The sequence below is a fragment of the Gopherus flavomarginatus genome, chromosome 15 (assembly GCF_025201925.1).
Source record: "Gopherus flavomarginatus isolate rGopFla2 chromosome 15, rGopFla2.mat.asm, whole genome shotgun sequence".
NCBI lineage: Eukaryota > Metazoa > Chordata > Testudines > Testudinidae > Gopherus > Gopherus flavomarginatus.
Window position 1 is genome coordinate 33291439 of NC_066631.1, and position 23116 is coordinate 33314554.

A 23116-nucleotide genomic window follows, 5' to 3' on the forward strand; every position below is an offset into this window, starting at 1 on the left:
GTACTGAAGAGATGAGATTAGTCATGGTAATAAAACTGTTCATTGGTAATAATGCTTTGGCTTCCAGGGAGTCAAGATGGGCCCCAACGACGTCCAACTTCTGTACAGGTTTAGAGTTGATTTTTGTACGTTTATCTGTAAACCTAGTCTCAGAAAGAGGGCAAGTGTTCTGTGAGTAATGTCGAAAGCGTCTGCCTGAGTGGAAGCTGTTAGTAAACCATCATCCAGATAGGGGAATATTATTACTCCTTGTTTGCAAAAGTGCGCTGCTACAACAGCACGGATTTTGGAGAAAGCTCACAGTGTTGTCAAGAGATCAAAAGGCAAGACCTTGCATTGGTAATGATCTGTTTCCAGAGTAAATCTGAGAAATCTCTTGTGAGTGGGATGTATGGTTATGTGGAAATAGACATCTTGGAGATTGAGGGCTGAGAACTAGTCCCCTTGTTCCAGGGCTGGTATTATTGCTAGTGTGACCATCCTGAATCATTGGACCCTTACAAATTTGTTGAGCTTTCTGAGATCTAGACTAGATCTCTGTCCTCTGTGTTTTTTCAGGGTCAAGAATTAGAGGAGTAAACCCCTACTCTCTGTGTTGTACCTGTTCCATGGAACCCAGATGTAGAAGGTGACCATGAGAGAGGTCCCTGAAAAGGGATGGGGAGGGATTAAACTGCAGAATTCCTGATGAATAGGCCTTGCAGCCAACAAGGTCCAGCTGTTTCCATTCTTTGTCATATGGAGTGGATCTATATGCTGTCTACTGCACTGGTTGACCACGTTCGGTACGGGGTGGGAGTCTGTTTGAATACTTTTAAATCGGCCCTCTTGCAGGTGGGTGGTATCATTGCTGGGGGCTGCCATATGTTTTTGGCTGGTTCCATGAGCATACCGTTATTGGGAGTGCTATTTTTGAAGCCAAGGAGGTTTACAGACTGTCTAGCAGCTTACGTTGGGATTCTGGGACTTCCTTCAGAGGAATCTCTAGGCAGTCTGCCACTCTTTTGAAGAGCTCCTGAAATTGTTTGAAGTCATCCATGGCTGTGTGTGGTGGACGCATCATGGCCTCGTCAGGGGAAAAGGAGGAATTTTTGGCAAGTGGTTTAGTGTCCTGTTCCAGGGTCTCCTCCAGTTCTTCAAAGGTCTTCTCAGGAGGTCTGAGGTGGTGGTGGTCATCTAATCCCTTCCCTGTATGGACAGGGGGGGCCTGCTGTATTGCCTCCTATATACAGCCCAGAGGTTCCAATAAGGCCACTGTGTGGGGAAAGGTATAGGTGAAGGCATCCACGGGTGACTGTACCATGGCTGCATGTCATGTCTTTGGTAAGGTCTTGATCGCATGAGTCCTAGGGTTTCCATTGGTCAGATGGGAGAACAGTGGTATGGTGAGAAAACACACCCCTTCTCATTATCTTCCTCCACACTGGAAAATGAAGGGGCCAGCAATGAAGAAGGATGGTCTGGTACCATGCATACCAGGGACACAGTGCCAAAGAGTGGGGATTCTGGCATCCGTGATATCATTAAGGCTTTATGCTGTAGGAAGTGGCGCAGTATCGATGGTTCCAGTGCTAAAGTGGAGTGGTGCTGATGGTTCCAGCACCAAAGTGGCACGGTGCCAATGGTTCCATTGTAGTTGCAACTGTCGGTGTTGATATATGGGCTAGAGCAGGTGGTGGCAGCATAGCCTGTGGTGAGTGTCTCAGTGTTGTGTCATTAGGTGGTTCTATTGGTAATGCGATGGACGAGACAGGCTTTTGCTTGCCTCTCAACTCCGAGCCTGCTCACTCGGGGTTGGCAGATACTACAGTGTGGGCAGTGCCGGATGATCCTCATGCCTCGTACATACTCAGCCGCAGTGCTGTCAGTACCAAAGATAGAGAACAAATTGGGAATCATTCCTTTTTTGGCAGCTCTTTGGGATGAGAAGTTGCAGCTCTTTTCCTCATAGCCTTTTTGGAAGAATGAGCCTCTCTCTGTGAAGAGGGAGAAGTCTCTGGAAATCGTTGTCCAGAGGGGGTGTCTGCTGGTTTAGACTGGATACCAGTCACAGAGACTTCTCCATAAGGATAAGGTTAAGAAGCAGGTTTCTGTCCCTCCTGGTGCGAGTCTTTAAGAGCCCAAGCAGCGGATGCACTCAGAGTGACCGTCCAATACTGGGATTGCCTCCTGGAATGAAAGGTAGCGCCTGAAGCCCAGTGACCGGGCATGACTTCGAACAATGGTGGTTCACCCTGAGGATGAAAACTAACTATTCTCAGGGATAAGAAAAATGAATGAAGAAAAACAAATTTTTTAACAGTAAACGGGGAAGAAAAAGGGTAAGTAATTTAAGTAGTATGCAAAAACTAATCTAACAGACTATTTTTTAAACACTAAATAAACTAATGGTTTTAAGACTGCTGGGAGCTCTGTCTTAGGCCAAAGACAGTTGAGAAGGAACTAAGGGGGGTTGAATTGCGCGTGTCGGATGAGGCATTGATGGCACCATGCAATGGAGACAGTGCATGTGCAACCCACACAGGTACTGCTGCTGAAATTCTCCAATCAAAGTACAGGAACGCACCATCACTAGAAGTGGAGCACCCACAGGAACACGCCTCGAAGAAGAATAGTAAGGCTCTCTCTTTCTCTCTTTCCCATCCTCCATATATAATCATGGATATGTTTCTTCCTAGCAGACAACAATGGACTGGATAACTGATCAGGAAAACCGCTCAGAAAAGAGCCTCTGAAATGAAGAAGACTAATTTAAAATGAAAGCCTGTAAGTCTCTCTGAAAACAAGTGCAATTACATTATGATGTGTCACATTACAATAGGGCTTGCATTATTTGGTCATTTCTTCTTCTAACCTATTTGGACTACCTCAGGTATATAATTATCATCTCACTCTCTACAAGCAGTACAGTGTCCTCCCTTCAAAAAGCACATCTGCTTTCACATACAGGACTTCTAAGGTAAGAAAATGAATTCCAGAACACTTGAATCTCATAGGTGCTTCATGAGTCAATTAGAGAAGTTTTGAACTAGAGTCTTTTAAAGTCTCCAAGTAGCCTACAATTACTCTAATACCTTACCTGACTTTATGTTCTTTGTCCTTCTCTTCCTGCATTGGACGCTATGAAGAGATCTTAGCACTGATAAGCGTTCTAGTCTATTCCATATATTCCTTTGATGTTAAGCATTGCAAGTTTACACTCTGTGCCCAAAACATTCAACAAGAGCAGTAGCATGGATTCCACAGACCTAACCAAGTGCACATAATTTTTCATATCTTTAATCTACGTATGTGATACTGAACAACAAAGCTGCTTCACTTAAATCTCAGGGAATTAGGTATGTAAAGTTCATCATGAGCATCTTCAAAGTAACGGTTATTAAAACTAAAGTCCCCTGAACTGCTGCATCAGTCAATTGAACCACCCATATTTCTCATTAGATTTGCCATCAGATCTGGGGGAAGCTTCTCCATTCCAGGTCTCTGGTGGAGGAACGCAGAAAAAGCAGTGCTGTCCTATCACATTTTCTGGCCAATATATTAACAGCCTAGACCAGGGGTCTCAAACATGCAGCCTGCGGGGCTCTTGCGTGTGGCCCGCCAAGCTCCCCGTGCCCCCCCACCCCTCTGCCTACCCGTGGGATTGCCCCCTGTGGCGCTGCAAGCCCCGCGCTGCTCTCTGAAGCAGCTGACAGCACGCCCCTTCGGTCCAGGGCGGGAGGGGGAAGGAGGCAGAAGGCTCCTGCATTGCCTCCTTCCAGGCACCGCCCCCCGCAGCTCCCATTGGCTGCGAACAATGGGAGCTTCGTGGGAGGTATCTGGAGGAGCGGCAAGAGCAGCAGACGCACAGAATTCTGAGCCCCTCCCCCTCCCCCAGGGTGTGCAGGGACACAGTTCCAGCTGCTTCCTGGAACAGAGCAGCGCAGGGCCAGGAGCCAGGGCAGGCAGGCAAGGAGCCTGCCCTGGCCCCAGTGCGCGCTGCTGCCACCTCGGAGCCGCTCTAGGTAAGCGGCGCTGGGCTGGAGCTCACACCCTGAACCCCTTCTGCACCCCAACTCCCTGCCCTGAGCCCCCTGATGCATCCTGCACGCCGACCCTGTGCTGCACCCCTCACCCTCTTGCACCCCACACACCAACTCCCTGCCGTGAGCCCCCTGATGCACCCCATACTCCTCCTGCACTCAACTCCCTGCCCTGAGTCCCCTGCCGCACCTCAACTCCCTGCCCTGAGCCCCCATCACACCCTGAACCCTTTCTGCACCCCCTGGGGCGGCACTGGGGTGGGGACTTTGGGGAAGGGGTTGGAATGGGGCAGGGAAGGGGTGGGAAGAAGCGGGGTCTAATGGAAGGGGTGGAGTGGGGGCGGGGCTAGAGGCAGTGTGGGGGGCGGGGCTAGAGGCAGTGTGGGGGGCAGTGATGCCGGCTTTGGGTCAATGCACTAGTCCTTGTGTGGCCCTCGTGGTCATTTGAGTGTGAGACCCCTGGCCTAGACAGAGTTGTGCTTTCAGGTAGGATGTCATTTCCAAAGCAAAGATTCACAATACCCATAAAAGGAAAACGTTTAACTGTCCAACAACACTGACTCCTTTTAATTTCTTTTAATTAAAGTAGATTAAAAATCAGACTCAGATTTGTAAATGCTCTTCAGAGCCATTAAATACACCTTCTAAATATTGAATATAGGAATTTCTAGTCAAATTAATTATTCTGACCTATTTCTGGTAGGTACCAGAACTGCCTCGAAATACAGATAAAGTTCATATCTTAGCCACAATGTTAGTTATATGCCTTCTGTCATTACTCAGTCTGTCTGGATTGTTTTCACCCGATCTGAACAGAATTTTGCCAGAGATGCTCTAGTTTGGCAAATCAAAAGCCCAGACAAAACTAACTTGCCTTTAAAGTAGCCCAAGGGCCAATTAATCTTCCTGTTGCTCTGGAGAAATGATCATTTCATTGAGTTCCTGTTCATCCTAGCCAGGAATCTCTCATAAGCTAGGAAACACCTTTCAGTTCTACAAACAACATGGAGGGCAAAGGTTAGATTTTTACAAACACATTTTCTTCTTGCAAGGGAATCAGTCTACCCAGTTTGCTACAGAAAGGGGGAATTCTTCAGCTGGTGACATTTCACAAGTGGTGTAGATAGCATTCAAGATGTTTCCCTTGCAATGTTTCTAAGCAATATGCCACAGAAGCATGATTACTGGTAAATTAAAAAAAAAAAAAAGGTCACTGAAAGATCTCATTGTTTGAATAGACTCAGCAGAGATTTCCTATAGAATGCATTCACTTTTCACCTGGGCTCAATTCATTAACTCAGAGCCACAGGGAATAAGCAGAGTGCTCTCAACCTAGACAAGAGGGATGTTCATACCCCACAACAAGTGGCACTCTGCACAGAAGAGGGCTAACACTTGAACAGCAGTTTAGGACTGCCGACCATTGACATCGGTGTAAGGGGAAACCCAGAAAGAGCTTTGCCTTTCCTCAAGTACTACATTTTTAAACTGAAAACAGTATTTTAGAAGGTAGGAAATCTGTTATAAACTGTCATACGTCTTAAAAATCTTTACAGAACATTCAAACAAAGCATTCTACAATCGGTCCAGACTTGGTTAAAATGATAATGCTTATGGTGAAAGCAAAATAATGCACAATACGGTAAGATATGCCTGAATCAACTGGGAGAAGATTTTCTTCTTTCCTACAGAAAGGTTGAAGTATCTATGTACAGGTGAGTTTGGTATCAAAGCTATATGAACAAGCTTATCAGTGTCAGAGGTATCTGACACTTTAGCACTTAGTGAACATACATAATTTTAGCACATCAATAACAGAGAAGTTTTGCCACTCAGTCATACATTCTTATTAATGATTTAATGAATCCTCCATAGGAGCTCTATCTGACATGGCCAGTCAGTGATTAACAGACATAAATGAAGCTGCTGGGTGCATTTCTTATACTGTATTTGCCAGGATGGGCAAGGATGCTGTCCTAGGGTTGGCTACTGGCCGCGGCAGTGCTTTGAAGTGTGAGAGTGTGATCGCAGCGCCTGTGCTGGGAGAGAGCTCTCCCAGCGCTGCACGTACTCCACCTCCTCATGGGGATTAGCCTGCAGCGCTGGGAGCTGTGCTCCCAGCACTGCAGCACTGTTTACACTGGCGCTTTACAGCGCTGTTTCTTGCAGCGCTCAGGGGGGTGTTTTTTTCACACCCCTGAGTGAGAAAGTTGCAGCGCTGTAAAGCGCCAGTGTAGCCATGGCCCTAGTCTCTGTTTGCCAGAAGCTGAGAATGAGCGACAGGGAATGGATCACCTGATGATTACCTGTTAATTCCCTCTAGGGCACCTGGCACTGGCCACTGTCAGAAGACAGGATACTGAGCTAGATGGACCTTTAGTCTGACTCAATATGGCCGTTTTTATGTTATATTCTTATGTATTCAGCAGCCTCTGACACTTATTACATTTATCATAGTAGTCCCTCCATCACAAACAAGAGACAAGTTTTCGAGCTTACACAGAGCTCTTCTTCAGGTCTAGGAAATGTACTCAGAATGTCACAGCTAAATACAAGGTGGAACACATAGTTTAGCATAAGTAGTTAACACATATTTCAAGGGCCCATTCAAGTGGCCCACTGAATGGACACACCCAATTTAAGGTTTACTACAAAACTCCACAACCCACTGATAATCCCCCCCAGATGCTATTCCCCCCACCTCCTTTCCTCACTATGACTGGTTGTAAATGGGCCACTTCACCTTGAATGATTCTTTGAAATAAGTGTTAATACTTATGCTGTCTATTTCATCTTCTATTTACGTGCGAACCCGGAGGTGAGATCTACACTACTGACCTATATTAGTGTAACTACTTCACTCAGGAGTGTGAAAAATCAACACCCCCGAGTGATGTAGTAACACTCATCTAACCCTGGCGTAGACAATAAGCTTCTCCCATTGACGTAGCTACCAGCTCTCAGAAAGGTGTATTAACTATGCCAACAGGAGAAGCTCTCCCATCAGCATAAGAGCGTCTTCACTGAAGTGTGACAGCAGTGCATATGTGCCGGTGCAGCTGCAGTGCTGTATGTGAAGACAAGTTTCCCAGACAAGCTCTGCGTAGGCTCAAAGGCTTGTCTCTCTCACCAACAGAAGTTGGTGGTCTCACCAATTACAGTGTCAGTCTGTGAAGCTGCTCATTCATAGAATCATAGAATATAAGGGTTGGAAGGGACCTCAGGAGGTCATCTAGTCCAACCCCCTGCTCAAAGCAGGACCAATTCCCAACTAAATCATCCCAGCCAGGGATTCGTCAAGCCTGACCTTAAAAACCTCTAAGGAAGGAGATTCCAACAATTCCCCAGGTAACCCATTCCAGTGCTTCACCACCCACCTAGTGAAATAGTGTTTCCTAATATCCAACCTAAACCTCCCCCACTGCAACTTGAGACCATTACTCCTTATTCTGTCATCTGCTACAACTGAGAACAGTGTAGATCCATCCTCTTCGGAACCCTCTTTTAGGTAGCTGAAAGCAGCTATCAAATCCCCCCTCATTCTTCTCTTCTGCAGACTAAACAATCCCAGTTCCCTCAGCCTCTCCTCATAAGTCATGTGCTCCTGTCCCCTAATCATTTTTGTTGCTTTCCGTTGGACTCTCCAATTTTTCCACATCCTTCTTGTAGTGTGGGGCCCAAAACTGGACACAGTACTCATCCCTCGATCTGTTGGCAATGCCCCTACTTATACAGCCCAAAATGCCATTAGCCTTCTTGGCAACAAGGGCTCATATCCAGCTTCTCGTCCACTGTAACCCCTAGGTCCTTTTCTGCAGAACTGCTGCGTAGCCATTCCGTCCCTAGTCTGTGGCAGTGCAAGGGATCCTTCCATCCTAAGTGCAGGACTCTGCACTTGTCCTTGTTGAACCTCATCAGATTTCTTTTGGCCTAATCCTCTAATTCAGTGGTCCCCAACACGGTGCCCACGGGCCCCATGGCACCCGCCGGGGCATCTATGTGCCCCTGCGTACTGGCCAGCAGACAAGCATCTGCCAAAGTGCTGCCAAAAAGTGGTGTTATCAAGAGGAGTTGCTGCCAAAATGCCACTGATTTTCGGCAGCATTTTGGTGGCGATGCCTCTTGACATTGCCACATCTCGGCAGCATTTTGGCGGATGCTTGTCCGCCGGCCATGGTCCTCGGTGGCTCGTCGTCCGGTGCCCACTACCCAGAAAAGGTTGGGGACCACTGCTATAATTTGTCCAGGTCCCTTTGTATCCTATCCCTATCCTCCAGCGTATCTACCACTCCTCCCAGTTTAGTGTCATCTGCAAACTTGCTGAGGGTGCAGTACACACCATCCTCCAGATCATTAATGAAGATATTGAACAAAACCAGCCCCGGGACCGACCCTTGGGGCACTCTGCTTGATACCGACTGCCAACGAGCCATTGATCACTATCCTTTGAGCCAGATCTAGCCAGCTTTCTATCCACCTTATAGTCCATTCATTCAGCCCATACTACTTTAACTTGCCAGCAAGAATACTGTGGGAGACCGTATCAAAAGCTTTGCTAAAGTCAAGGAATAACACATCCACTGCTTTCCCCTCATCCACAGACCCAGTTTTCTCGTCATAGAAGACAGTTAGGTTAGTCAGGCATGACTTGCCCTTGGTGAATCCTTCAATGGCTTCTTCTCTCTTAAAAACCCATTTTTGTGAACAAGATAGACAGTTTCAGGAGAAATAACCCCCTTCCCACTTCCAGGTGACTGCTGTAAGTCTCTAGGATGGCACTATTGGCCTACCAGGTGGGCTTGGAGTAGAGAGTGCAAGCGCCCAGCGGTGACAATTGTTAGATGGGATCTAACAAGGAGGCCCTATGGGAAATAGATTGTCTTCTTCATGGGGGATTTCTAAATGAGCCACTTGCCAACACCACTAGGACAGCACATGGTGCAAGATTCCCAGGATGTCATGCCTCACATAATCCTTGAGCAAGGCAGAATAGATCTAGTCACTGTCCCCTTCCTTACCGTTCTTAATTGCAGTTCTGTTTACACTATTTACCCTGAAACATCTAACATTAATTGCTTGATTACACGGAGTTCGAATCTTTCTAACTTTATGAACATACAAATAGTCTATGAGCAGAAGCTTACTTCAATCCTTTTTATATATTTATTTGCTGTGTGCAAAATGCCTGGATTCAAAGTGATAGCTACACCTTAGGATCAGAAAAAAGGATGCTTACCCTCAGTCTATTTACAGGACTATCCATGCACTAATGCAGCTGGTAAATTGCATGCTCTGTTAAACCACTCCTATGGTACTTAGCCAGGCAACTGAAAGGGCCAGGGACGGCTCCAGGCCCCCGCACGCCAAGTGTGTGCTTGGGGCGGCAAGCCGCAGGGGGCGCTCTCTCCGTGTTGCGAGGGCGGCAGGCAGGCTGCCTTTGGCAGCTTGCCTGCGGAGGGTCCGCTGGTCCCGCGGCTTCGTGCTTGGGGCGGCAAAATCCCTAGAGCCACCCCTGGAAAGAGCACAGCCTGGGCAAAGTATATACCCCTTCAAAATCTCTAGACAAAACATGGCACAAAGGGGGCAAGTGCAAATCTAATAAATGATTTGGTAAATTTAAGGAAATATGCTCAGTTTGCTCATTTACAAATGTTTGCAGTTCCTGGTTTTGTAACATAATATTTGTTTAATAAGCGAGAGACAGGCAAGTCATTTCATTATCCGAACTTACCTACACCTAAATGTAGCTGGAGGCTACAGAAATGCTAGCTACTGTATCTTCTCCTTAGCTTTGTTAAAATGATATTGATCTACTGAGTAAGAGTGGTACTACTGTGCCATCTGTTAGTGTTTTGCCTGATTTATTTTCTTGAAACTGCTCGATAAAGCACATAATCCTAACACTACAAAAGCATTAAGGCAAGGCCAGCAGAAAGCCTGGCTGTGCTCATGTGAGCACTCTGGCAACAGTGACTAAATAAACCAAATCTCTGCTAGGATTTTTATTGGTATTGTACTACAATTGAATACAATATGAAAATAGTTTCCATCATATCACAGCAGAAGGAATTATTTTTACTCAGACTATCAACTCAATCAGATTAATAAAATGTGATAGCCAAGGCTGAATTAAAAAATCTCCTACACATTCTACAGAATCAAATTTGGTTGCTTGAAGTATCATAATGTGGGATTATGAACTAGACATTAGCGCAGAGAATAAATATAGCTTCTGGTATTGTGATTTAAGCATTATCAGGGTGAGCCAATATGGTGGAATGAATCCTGACACTTGAAAAAGAATCTTCTAGAGTCCAAAAGTCCAGTCAGCTGCCAAGAATAATATTTCAGTGGTTCAGTCAATACTTCTGTATGCATGGCCTAGAGGGCTTTGCACAGCCATAACCACAGGAGTTACTGTATGTTTGGTGGAATAGTAAAAACAGATATTTATTAATGTACAGTTTGTAGACATCTTACAAGCAATTTGAGGGAGGAAGATGCAGACGGAAGCTTGATAAATGGACAGATGCCTCCAACAAGCTTACATTCCCTCAGTTATTTCTATGTAACAGTTTTTAATCTGAGACAGCAGTGGTTGGAAATATTAAAAGAACATCTCTGGGCTTCAGAATGGAGAGAAGAGACAAGGTGTCAGAGATAAGGAAGCTAACCCATTACCCTGAGCTGCAGTGCAAATATGAACTCCAATCAGGCTATTCTGAAGCACTATTCATTTCAGTGTCTAGTAACACTCAAAGCAAGAGACCCTCTCACGCATTTCACATGTGATTTCCATTTCTGCCCTGATGTAAAACACAGTATCACACATCATGCTATAAAGAGAGGCAGCCCTGCTGGTTCAAGCAGGTTTTTCCAAAGAAATATAATAGCCCACAGCTGCCAGAAGCAGAGGGTCATTGCTGGAAAGGGGCACAGCACATTCGGTTTGCTAGATTTTCCTTTAAAGAATGTAAATAAAACAAACTGCCAAATGTGTTTTTAAAAAATGTCCTGCTATGCGGCAAACCACTAGGGTCACTGCATAGTTATCACAATATAGGCAAGTTGGCAAAAATGAGTCTCAACAACACAGACAACTTGCTAACTGCATTCACAGCACACTCCTGGAGAGATCATTCCCTCATCTCACACACTATTTCTGTGGCCAATGGCAATTTATTTTTACGTAACTACTAAGCGAGCTTTGTAGACTCTGCTTCCAACACAGGAGCCATATTAGGAAACAGATGGAAAAGAGAAATTTACTATTTATGATCCATACGCCAGACACAGTCAGACACACACAAAGGCACAATCACTGTGGCACACAGAGGTGGAATCACAGTGGCAAATGCACACAGAGCAGCACTCATACAAGCACACTGGTCAGCACACACTCAAGGCCTTAGAGGAAGAGGAAAGCAATTTGTGCATGCATTCTAAGCATGAAGCAGAGCAAATAACAAAGCTGACCTATGCACCAACACAGGCACATGCACACAGGCTGAGGCAGCTCCACCTCTTGCACCCTTGCGACCATCCCATCCCTGTTTTTGTGTGAATGTTCTGCTCGCCCCCCAGTGGGACCCCAGAGAAGCTGTTGTGGGCCTGCAAGCCTCATTAACCCCTTCAGGGCTAGGCCATTCCAAATACAATTTCAGCGCCTTTTCCAACATAATGAAACAGTGGGAAGAGGTATGATAGGTTCTGGAGGCTTTTACCTTCCTCCAAAACCTGATTACACATCTCCGAAGGATTGGAGCCAGAAATGAATAAAAAAAGGCATTATCCACCCACCCCTTGCGGTAATGAGCTTGTGCTCCCCTCCCCGGGGTTCAGTGCCTACTGCAAATCTACATGCCGGATCAGATTTCTGCTCCCCAGTACAGTCACCTCCAAAGCCCCTTTTGGCACATTGTGTCAGGTTACAGCACAAGGAGGCTGCATCCAGGCCAGAACCAGAACTACAAAGCTACTAGTCTACCTTTCTCCTCTTTGTGCCTCCTACCCGTGGGCCAGGGCAGGGAACTGAGCTGAGAAATGACAAAGGAAGCGAAGAAAAATTAGTGCTCACTAATGCTGTCAGTCACAACCTAGTAGGATAACTTAGCCCCACACAGAACCCAGCATACTTTGGGTACTGTAAAATCATGTGATAGTGAAAACAGCAATAGAAGATATATGCTGCCCTAGCAAGGGCATGGAACTGCTCAATTCCCAGGTCACCTATAAAGGAGAAGAGGGTCCGGTCACTTCTACTCCCAGGATTTACCTGTGGGGGATGGGGAAGGGTTTGCTCAACTCCCACCATGGTCACCTGTAGAGGAGAGGGGCGCAGGATGCTCCGAGGATTTATCTGTGGGGGGCAACACTGGGCAGCTGATCCCACCTCCTCACCATCACTCACCTTCTTCCGGGGCTGCCATTTCATCATATTTGTAAAGCAGAAATGTTGAGCATCAAGATATTGGCTGGATGCTGGTGGTGGATGCAGGGAAGCTGCAGCTGCAAGTCATGCTGCCTCCGTCTTGCCCCTTTAAATCTTTGCCATATTCACTGGAGAAGGAAATCACAAAGCCAGAAAAGGGGGGAAGTCTCGAGTCTCTTGGTATTTAGCTCAAGAAAAACTGGTGGAAATGCCATAAAAACCTTGCCCATTAGGAAGTCTCAGAAGCAGCGGCTCCACTGCCTGAACAAGTCATTCTCCAGGGAGAACTGCAGCCTTGTGGGTCCCTGGGATAGGGATTCTCCTTCAGGGAAGAGCCTTCGTGAAGTAGGAGCTGCAATTCTCTCTCCTGCAGGAAATTAGCACACACACCCCCCCGCTGCCATCCAAGCCACTCTGCTAACAAAGATCAAACCAATGATTCCCTCACACGCAGCCTGGAAGAATTCCCAACTCCGGGATGCATTTCTGCTTCAGTCAATTTTCACGAAGTACATTCCAAAGGTGTATCAGCAGAACACACTCCCACAGACCCTGCAGTGCAAGGAGTAGCCTTGGCTGGGTGCCCAACTCTGCCCACAAAACTGCCACAAGGACAAAGTTCCATACGGCTGGGGAAATCCAGCAAGAGCCCCAAACTCCACGGCTCAGCCTGCACTAATGACTTCCTTCCCTCTGTACATGCACAGCCTGCCCCGCTCCAGCTAACCAGGCAGGAGCCTCCTGGGTCTTAGTGCCTCCCACATCTCCCCTGTACAGCCAAACTTCCTCTGAGGGATTGCACTCTTAACACAAGCCTTTCATTTCAAAGGAAGCCAGTGAAGGAAGTACGGACCAACGAGTGAAAGGCACCCTTTCAAGTATCTGGACTGAAGCCTATACGACAAATTCTGGACTCATGAGACAGAGATGCCCCAGATCATGGTGTTTCCGAAAGTTTCTTTAACAAGGATTGGCGGAGGCACTACATGGACATGGAATAGAGATTTTAAAAAAGTTTTACGCTCTTCCCTTTTCCAAATCTGAACTGTACAAATATCAACCAAAGTTCAAACACAAAGTTCTATACAGACATCTCACAATGCTCACAATGCACAACAACAAAATCCCATTAAACCCAGAGCTTCCTGCCTGGAAGCCCTTAGCCCAGACACCAGTCAGAAAAGGAAAACCAACCAGGTAACAATCTGTAGCCCCTATGGTCAGCTCCCTACAGCTGGAGAAACTGCATTTCTTTGCTATTTCCTTAGGTGGCTCCTCATTTTGTCTGCTCCCATTTGTGAGTTCTCTCCGCAGGAGGAATATAGATGCAAGAAGCAGTATCCTATCATTTAAAGCCAGATTAATTCTGCTTTATTAACATTTTTACAGTGAGGAAAGAAAGGCAGTGCTGTAGGTAACAATCCTGAAGAGGCAGCTGTGGGGAAGGACTGCAGGCAAACAGGTCTCTCTTACTACTATTCTTCAAATGAACAGCCCCACACCAACATGCATCCCCCAAAACACAGCGCTGTAATGTAATCATCACATATTACACTGCAGGTATGGAATTCTCCCTACTGCCTGCATCTGTAGGGCCCAGGCCTTCAACTGGGCAACTCAATTTCTAGAAAATTACTAATTACAGTTGACTATTTCCAAATTCCTTTGAAGTCGATATGTGCTCACGCTGTATTAATATTCAGAGACACACAGTTAGAGAGTGTTACTATCATATTAATTACAAGGTCAGAGTCCCTCTGACAAGCTATTTGCTCAGCAGTGGACTTGGCTGAAATCCTGCCCTTTGATGACATCATACGGACACAGCACTATGAAATTCCCTTTTTGCCCTATCAGAAAAGATATAGAATTTTCTGTTAAATCATATTTTTCTTGGCATTTATTTTGCTGATTCAAATCAGAAGAAAAATCAGAGGAAGGGAGAAAGAAAGGGAACCTGACAGAAAAGAAATAGGAGCAAGAAGAGGTGCAGGGAAAGAGAAGAACAAGAGCAGCAGACAATTCTCCACTGCACTGAACATTATCTTAGTCAATAGTAATTAAACTATGCTAAGTGTCTGAGTGGTGCTCGCCTTCCTACCTGTCTGATATTCATGCTAATATCCTTTCCCCTGGCTGGGGACCCCTAACCTCCACAGTGCCCACACCAAATCAGGCAGTTTCACATTTCACTACAAACATTTAGCACAAAATTTCCAAGGTTTCTGATGCTTTTGGGCATAACTGGGTTAAGTCTGTCATAAGACCCCCCCACCCCCACCCCCGCACCTCCTGGGTGCCACCGTCAGCCTACAGTTGCTATGCCCATGAGTTCGGCTGGCACATTCTCCAAATGTGCTTTACTATTTAAACTAGAACACAGGTGCCAACAACAGGTGGGCTCCTATACTCAGCAAAATACATGAGTCATTTCTTCTGAAAGCAGTCCTCTCCTCTGTCACAGCAATGCCATGCTGGGGCTACAGCAGGGTTCGGCAACCTTTCAGAAGTGGTGTGCTGAGTCTTCATTTATTCACTCTAATTTAACGTTTTGCGTGCCAGTAATACATGTTAACGTTTTTAGAAGGTCTCTCTCTATAAATCTATATGTAACTAAACTATTGTGGTATGTAAAGTAAATAAGGTTTTTAAAATGTTTAAAGAAGCTTCATTTAAAATTAAATTAAAATGCAGAGCCCCTGACCAGTGGCCAGGACCTGGGCAGTGTGAGTGCCACTGAAAATCAGCTCACGTGCTGCCTTTGGCACGCATGCCATAGGTTGCCTACCCCTGAGCTACAGGCTTCTTTAGACAATGAAAAGCTCTGAACAGTTACATGGCAGAACAGGGGCTGGAAAAAGGTTACACAGACTTCAGGAACTGGGGTTACCAAAAAAGACGGTTACTCACCTTTGTAACTGTTGTTCTTCGAGATGTGTTGCTCACATCCATTCCAGTTAGGTGTGCGCGCCGCGCGTGCACGTTCGTCGGAAACTTTTTACCCTAGCAACTCCAGTGGGCCGGCAGGTCGCCCCCTGGAGTGGCGCCGCCATGGCGCCCAATATATATCTCTGCCGGCCCGCCCGCTCCTCAGTTCCTTCTTGCCGGCTACTCCGACAGTGGGGAAGGAGGGCGGGTGTGGAATGGATGTGAGCAACACATCTCGAAGAACAACAGTTACAAAGGTGAGTAACCGTCTTTTCTTCTTCGAGTGATTGCTCACATCCATTCCAGTTAGGTGAATCCCAAGCCATACCTAGGTGGTGGGGTCGGAGTGAGAAGTCGCGGCATGGAGCACTGCAGTTCCGAAGGCCGCATCCTCTCTTGACTGCTGGACCAGGGCGTAGTGGGAAGCAAAGGTGTGGACCGATGACCAGGTCGCTGCCCGACAGATTTCCTGGATGGGCACACGGGCGAGGAAAGCCAGCGACGACGCCTGCGCCCTGGTAGAATGCGCAGTCACACGGCCCGTAGGGACATGGGCCAAGTCATAACAGGTCCTGATGCAGGACGTTACCCAAGAGGATAACCTCTGGGAGGAGATAGGAAGCCCTTTCATGCGGTCCGCTACTGCCACGAAAAGCTGGGGGGATTTGCGGAAGGGCTTGGTCCTCTCCACGTAGAACGCGAGAGCCCTACGGACATCAAGCGAGTGGAGCTGCTGCTCCCTGCCTGAGGAGTGAGGTTTCGGGAAAAAAACCGGGAGGAATATCTCTTGGTTGACGTGGAAGGCTGAGACCACCTTGGGGAGAAAGGCAGGGTGTGGTCTCAGCTGCACCTTGTCCTTGTGGAAGACCGTATATGGGGGGTCTACCACAAGAGCCCGGAGTTCCGACACCCGTCTAGCTGAGGTGATAGCTACTAGAAAGGCAGTCTTCCAAGAGAGGTAAAGCAGGGAGCAAGTAGCTAACGGCTCAAAGGGGGGCCCCATGAGCCGGGACAACACCAGGTTAAGATCCCAGGTTGGAGCAGGGGGACGGACGTTAGGGAATAAACGTTCGAGCCCCTTAAGGAATCTAGACACCGTTGGGTGAGAAAAAACAGAGCGACCATCCGCACCCGGGTGAAAGGTGGAGATAGCTGCTAGGTGGACTCGCAACGACGATATGGCCAGACCTTGCCCTTTGAGGGACCAAATGTAGTCTAAGATGTCGGCTACCGAAACTTCCATAGGGCGGAGATTTCTCTCCACGCACCAACAGGAGAAGCGCTTCCATTTGGCCGAATATGTCGCTCTTGTGGACGGCTTCCTGCTGCCCAAGAGCACCTCCCTCACCGGCGTGGAGCAGCGCAGCTCAGAGCCAGTCAGCCACGCAGGAGCCACGCCGCTAGGTGCAGCGACTGCAGGTCCGGGTGACAGAGGGACCCGTGCTCCTGGGTAATCAGGTCCGGATGAAGGGGCAGGGGAACTGGGTCGGCTATGGCCAGGTCCAGCAGCATGGGGTACCAGTGCTGTCTGGGCCATGCCGGGGCTACCATGATCACGTGAGCCCTGTCCCTGCGCACCTTCAGAAGGACCCTGTGGACCAGAGGGAATGGGGGAAACGCATAGAACAGGTGGGTCGACCACTGGATGAGGAAGGCATCCGCTATCGACCCGGGCTCCCTGCCCTGAAAGGAGCAGAACGCTTGGCACTTCCTGTTCCCCTTGGACGCGAAGAGGTCCACCCGGGGATAACCCCACCTCCGGAAGATGGAGAGGGCGACGTCCGGCCGAAGGGACCACTCGTGTGACAGGAAGGATCTGCTCAATTGATCCGCCAGCGTGTTCCGTACTCCGGGGAGGAAGGAAGCCATGAGGTGAATGGAGTGGGCTACACAAAAGTCCCAGAGTCGTATCACCTCGTGGCACAGGGAGGAGGATCTGGTGCCGCCCTGCTTGTTGATATAATACATGGTCGTCGTGTTGTCGGTGAACACCGCGACACAGCGACCCTGAAGCTGATGACAGAACGTTTGACAAGCAAGGCGGACCGCTCTCAACTCCCGCATGTTGATGTGTAGCCCCACCTCCTCCTGGGACCACAGGCCCTGCGTCCTCAGGGTCCCTAGGTGGGCCCCCCAGCCTAGATCTGAGGCATCCGTTGTTAGGGACACCGAGGGCTGAGGTGGTTGGAAAGGGAGACCCGCACATAACACGGACTGGTCTAGCCACCAGCCGAGAGAATCTAATACCCTCTGGGGGATTGTGATTAACATATCTAGCGGCTGTCTTGTCGGCCTGTAATGATTGATGAGCCATAACTGGAGGGGCCTCATGCGGAGCCGAGCGTAATCGGTCACAAAGGTGCAAGCCGCCATGTGGCCTAACAGGGTTAGACATGTCCGCACTGACGTCAATGGGGCTGTCCGCAGTCGTTGAACGATCGCCGACAAGGCCTGGAACCGCTGCAATGGCAGCAAGGCCCTGCCCACAGTGGCGTCCAGGACGGCCCCGATGAATTCCACCCTCTGTGTGGGAATCAGGGTGGACTTGTCCGTGTTTACCAAGAGGCCCAGAGTGGCGAACATGCCGGTGATCACGTGGACATGGCTGCAGACTTGTTGTTCCGACGTGCCCCGAATCAACCAATCGTCCAGATAAGGAAACACGTGGATACGACTGCGCCGAAGATGCGCCACAACAACTGCCATGCATTTTGTAAACACCCTCGGGGCCGTGGACAGGCCAAATGGGAGGACTGCAAATTGATAATGAAGAGGCCCCACAACGAAGCGAAGGAAACGTCTGTGGCGTGGCCAAATGGCAATGTGAAAATACGCGTCCTGCATGTCGAGGGCGGCGTACCAGTCTCCCGGATCCAGGGATGGGATAATGGTCCCCAGGGATACCATGCGGAACTTCAACTTCACCAGGTACTTGTTGAGCTCTCGCAGGTCGAGGATAGGCCTGAGGCCCCCCTTGGCCTTGGGGATCAGAAAGTAGCGGGAATAAAACCCCTTGCCTTTCTCGTTCTCCGGCACCGCCTCTATAGCTCCTTTGCCGAGGAGCGTCTGCACCTCCTGTCGAAGGAATTGCTCGTGAGAGGGGTCCCTGAAAAGGGACGAGGAAGGGGGGCGGGAAGGAGGAAATGAAACAAACTGCAGGCGGTATCCCGTCTGCACCGTGCTTAAGACCCAGCAGTCCGATGTTATTTGGGACCACGCCGGGAGGAAAAATGAAAGGCGGTTGGAAAACGGGGGGGAAGGATCCATTGGGGAAACTGTTACTGCGCCCTCGGGCGCACCTTCAAAATGAAGGCTTAGGTCCAGGCGGGGGCTTAGAGGAGCCTTGGTTCTGCCCCCCCTGGTTCCCCGAATGCCTGCGCCTTCCATTCCTGCCGCGGCGCCTGTTAAGGTCCTGCCGCTGGCGGAACTGGGAATACGGCCTGCGCTGTTGTTGTTGCTGCGGCCGGAAGGGTCTGCGTTGGGTCACGGGTGTGTGCATCCCGAGGGACCGCATAATGACTCGGTTATCTTTCAGACTCTTGAGTCTGGGGTCTGTCTTTTCAGAGAACAACCCTTGGCCTTCGAAAGGAAGGTCCTGTATAGTATGCTGGAGCTCCGGCGGAAGGCCGGAAACCTGCAGCCAGGAGATGCGACGCATCGTTACTCCCGACGCGAGGGTACGGGCAGCCGAGTCTGCAGCGTCCAAAGAGGCTTGCAAGGACGTGCGTGCGACCTTCTTGCCTTCATCCAAGATGGCCGTAAACTCTTGGCGAGCATCTTGTGGCAGCAGCTCCTTGAATTTGTCTGCTGCCACCCAGGAGTTGAAGGCGTATCTGCTCAGCAGGGCTTGCTGGTTGGAGACCCTGAGCTGCAGCGCCCCAGCCGAGTACACCTTACGGCCGAGGAGGTCCATCCGCCTGGCCTCTCTGGATTTGGGGGCTGGAGCCTCCTGGCCATGACGCTCCTTATCGTTCACTGATTGAACCACCAGGGAACACGGAGTCGGGTGCACATGGAGGTACTCGTAGCCCTTAGAAGGAGCCATGTACTTCCTCTCAACGCCCTTCGCCGTAGGAGGGATGGAGGCCGGAGACTGCCAGATGGTGTTGGCGTTGGCCTGGATGGTTCGTATGAAGGGTAGGGCGACCCTGGTGGGAGCATCTGCTGAGAGGATGGTGACAATTGGATCCTCTATCTCCGAGACCTCCTCGGCTTGCAGACTCAGATTTTGAGCTACTCGCCTGAGGAGGTCTTGGTGCGCCCTGAGATCCAGCGGGGGGGGGCTGTTGGAGGAGGTACCAGCCACCGCTTCATCCGGGGAGGAGGATGAGGAGACCCCCGGCAAGAGAGTGTCTAACGGCGGGTCTCCTTCGGCCCTCGCCTCTGCCTCAGGGGCCAAAGCGGAGTCTTGTTGCTTGGACCCTTCCTCCCCATCCGGGGAGGGAGGGGGGCGAGACAACGAGGCTTCAGGTGCCCTGCGCTCCGCAGTCGACGGCCTAGCAGGGAGCTGTTGGGGGCCCTGGGCCTGATGGTATGCCCAGGGTGTCCAGAATCCCCATTGTTGCGGGCCTTGGTCCTGCTGTGGCGGATCGCTGAACAGCGCCGCCTGCCGGTCGGTGCCCAGCGCATACCCGCTGTCCGTTTGTGAAGATACGGACGGCTGTCTAGAGGGCCATGGCGGGGCTGACCCTGGATGGTAAGGGTCAGCGCGGGTCGGCACGGACGATCGTCTCGGTGCCAGGGACCGGTGCCGGGAGTCATATCGGTGCCGGGTTCGGGACCGGGACCGGGTTCTGTCACGGTGCCGGGATTTGGACCGGTACCGGGCGCCGCTTCGGTGCCGGGATCGGGACCTGCCACCAGCTCGGTGCCGGGAGGTCGACCGGGACCTGCCACCAGCTCGGTGCCGGGAGGTCGACCGGTGCGGCGAGTAACGTCGGGACCGGCTCCTGGAATCGCGGTGCCGGTATCGGCGGCTGGAGTCCGACCGCGATCGTCTTGATGTCGACCGGCGCCGCGAGTGCGACCGGTACCGCTGAGGGGAGCGGTGCCGGGACTGCGAGCGGCGGCGGGATCTGGAGCGACCATGGCGTCGGGACCTGGATCGTGAACGTGAGTCCCGAGACGGTGCCGACATCATGGGCTTGCCTCTGGACACGACCCGCACCGGAGGTACCGGGGGTGGCAGCTGAGTGGGCTCAGTCAGAGCTATGAGGTCCCGAGCCGAGGCGAAGGTCTCCGGTGTGGATGGGACCACTATCTCAACCCCAGATCTCATGGGGGAGCTCGGCGGCACCGGACTCGACGGACCCGCCGGGCCCGGAGTCGACGGTGCCGGCGGCGCCGCGGCCGATGTTGAGGCCGGGCGCTCCAGTCGGGTCTGCCTGGCCGGAGTAGCAGACTTCGACGGCCTTGGCTCTGTCCCCGGTGCCGGAGAAGGTCGGTGCCGGGGAGTCTTCTCGGTGCCGGCGCGATCCGGTGCCGGCGCTGAGATCACGGCCTGCGAAGCCGCCGGGTCAAGTGCCGCCTCCATAAGGAGAGTTCGGAGTCTTTGATCCCTCTCCTTCTTTGTCCTTGGCTTAAAAGCCTTGCAGATGCGGCACTTGTCGGATCTGTGCGATTCCCCCAGGCACTTCAGGCACGCGTCGTGGGGATCGCTAGTAGGCATGGGCTTCTTGCAGGCCGCACACTGCTTGAAGCCCGGCGAACCAGGCATGAGCCCGGTGCCGGGTGCCGGGAAGGGCTAAGCCCCCGGCGAAGAACTATTTACAAACTACTTAACTTAACTACTACTATCTACACTTAACAATCTAATTAACAACTACAATAGTACTAGAGATAAACGATAGGTAACGAGGAGAGCTAGGGACGTGGAGGACAGCTATGCCGCGCTCCACAGTTCCAACGACCGACACGGCGGTAAGAAGGAACTGAGGAGCGGGCAGGCCGGCAGAGATATATATTGGGCGCCATGGCGGCGCCACTCCAGGGGGCGACCTGCCGGCCCACTGGAGTTGCTAGGGTAAAAAGTTTCCGACGAATGTGCACGCGCGGCGCGCACACCTAACTGGAATGGATGTGAGCAATCACTCGAAGAAGAACAACAGGTTGTGTTAAGGCGGGGTTGCCAAAATATATTCTGCATAAGAACCAACCAGCAGGCACTGTGCCTGCCATAGCAGGCAGCAACAGGACTCAGCTTGAAGACAAACTCACAGTAATCACATGTCATGGTGCATTTGGGCCTTCTCAAGAGGGCCAGTAGCACAAAACAGATACATAACCTGGCTCTGCAGAAAAGTCTCACTTTTGCTTCTGCCTTGATTGCACGAGAGGGGCTGATGCCTGGTGCATCACTTCAGGTAGGCAGAGAGCAGGTCAGACTACCGAGATGATGTAGAGGCAGACTGGGAGAATTTTCCAGGGCCTTATGCCGCGATCACAGAAATTTAGGGCTGGAAGGAATCTCAAGAAGCCATCAAATCCAGACCCCTGTGCTGAGGCAGGACAAATAAACATAGACCAGCCCTGACAGGTTTTTGTCCAATCTGTTCTTCAAAGCCTCCAATTATGGAGATTCCACAACCTCCCTTGGAAGCCTTTTCCAGAGCTTAAGTGTCTTTAGAGTTAGAAAGATTTTTCCTAATCATTAACCTAATCTCTCTTGCTGCTGATTAAACCCATGACTTCTTGTGCTACCCTCAGCGGATATGGAGAATAATTGAGTCCACTTTACAACGCCCGGAACATAGCTAAAGATTTAGCAGGTCCCCCCTCCATCTTCTTTTCTCAAGACTAAACACGCCCAGTTTTTTTAATGTTTCCTCGCAGGTCAGGTTTTCTAAACCTTTGGTCATTTTTGTTGCTCTCCTCTGGACTCTCTCCAATTTGTCCACATCTTTCCCAAAGTGTGGCATCCAAAACTGGACCCACTACTCCAGTGGAGGCCTCACCAGTGCCAAGTAATACAGGACAATTACCTCCTATATGTCTCACATCCGACATGCCTGTTAATACACCCCAGAATATTAACCTTTTTCACATCAGCAGCAAATTGTTGACTCATATTCAATTTGTGATCCCCTATAACCCTCAGATTCTTCTCAGCAGTACTATCACTTAGCCAGTTATTCCCCATTTTGTAGTTGTGCATTGGATTTTCTTTCTTAACTTAAGTACTTTGCACTTGGTCTTTACTGAATGTCATCTTGCTGAATTCTTCAATATGCCAAAGTTGTTTTGAATTCTAATCCTGTCCTCCAAAGTCCTCACAACTCCTCCCAACTTGGTGTCCTCTGCAATTTTTATAAACTATACTCTCCATTCCATTATCAAAGTCATTAATGAAAATATTGAATAATACTGAATTTAGGACTGACCCCTTTAGGACCCCACTAAATATGCCCTCTGAGTTTGACAGTAAACCACTGATGACTCCTCTGAGTACAGCCTTTCATTCAGATGTGTACCCATCTTACTGTAATTTCATCTAGATCACATTTACCTAGTTTGCTTATGAGAATGTCGTGTGGGACTGTCAAAAACCTTGCTAAAATCAAGATTTTATCCCCCCATCCACTAAGCCAGTACCCTGTCAAACCAGGAAATTGGACTGATTTAGCATGATTTGTTCTTGACAAATCCATGTTGGTTATTCTTTATAACCTTATTATCTTCTAGCTCAGGAGTGGGCAAACTTTTTAGACAGAGGGCCACACTGGAGTTGCAAAACTGT

At 49.6% G+C, this 23116-nt stretch overlaps 1 protein-coding gene across 3 annotated transcripts in view; it reads right to left on the minus strand.

Moving 5' to 3' along the window:
- The window catches only part of TTC28 (tetratricopeptide repeat domain 28), a 511170-nt gene that overhangs the window by 342964 nt on the left and 145090 nt on the right, over positions 1–23116 (minus strand). Inside the window, exon 1 of one of the 3 annotated variants that reach the window (XM_050924020.1) lies at positions 12433–13111. The exons of the other annotated variants lie outside the window; for them this stretch is intronic. Within the exon in view, the coding sequence (XP_050779977.1) occupies positions 12433–12459 (27 nt within the window). The 5' untranslated portion in view covers positions 12460–13111. Of the gene's footprint in view, positions 1–12432; positions 13112–23116 lie in introns of those variants that run through there. 3 annotated transcript variants of the gene reach the window in all.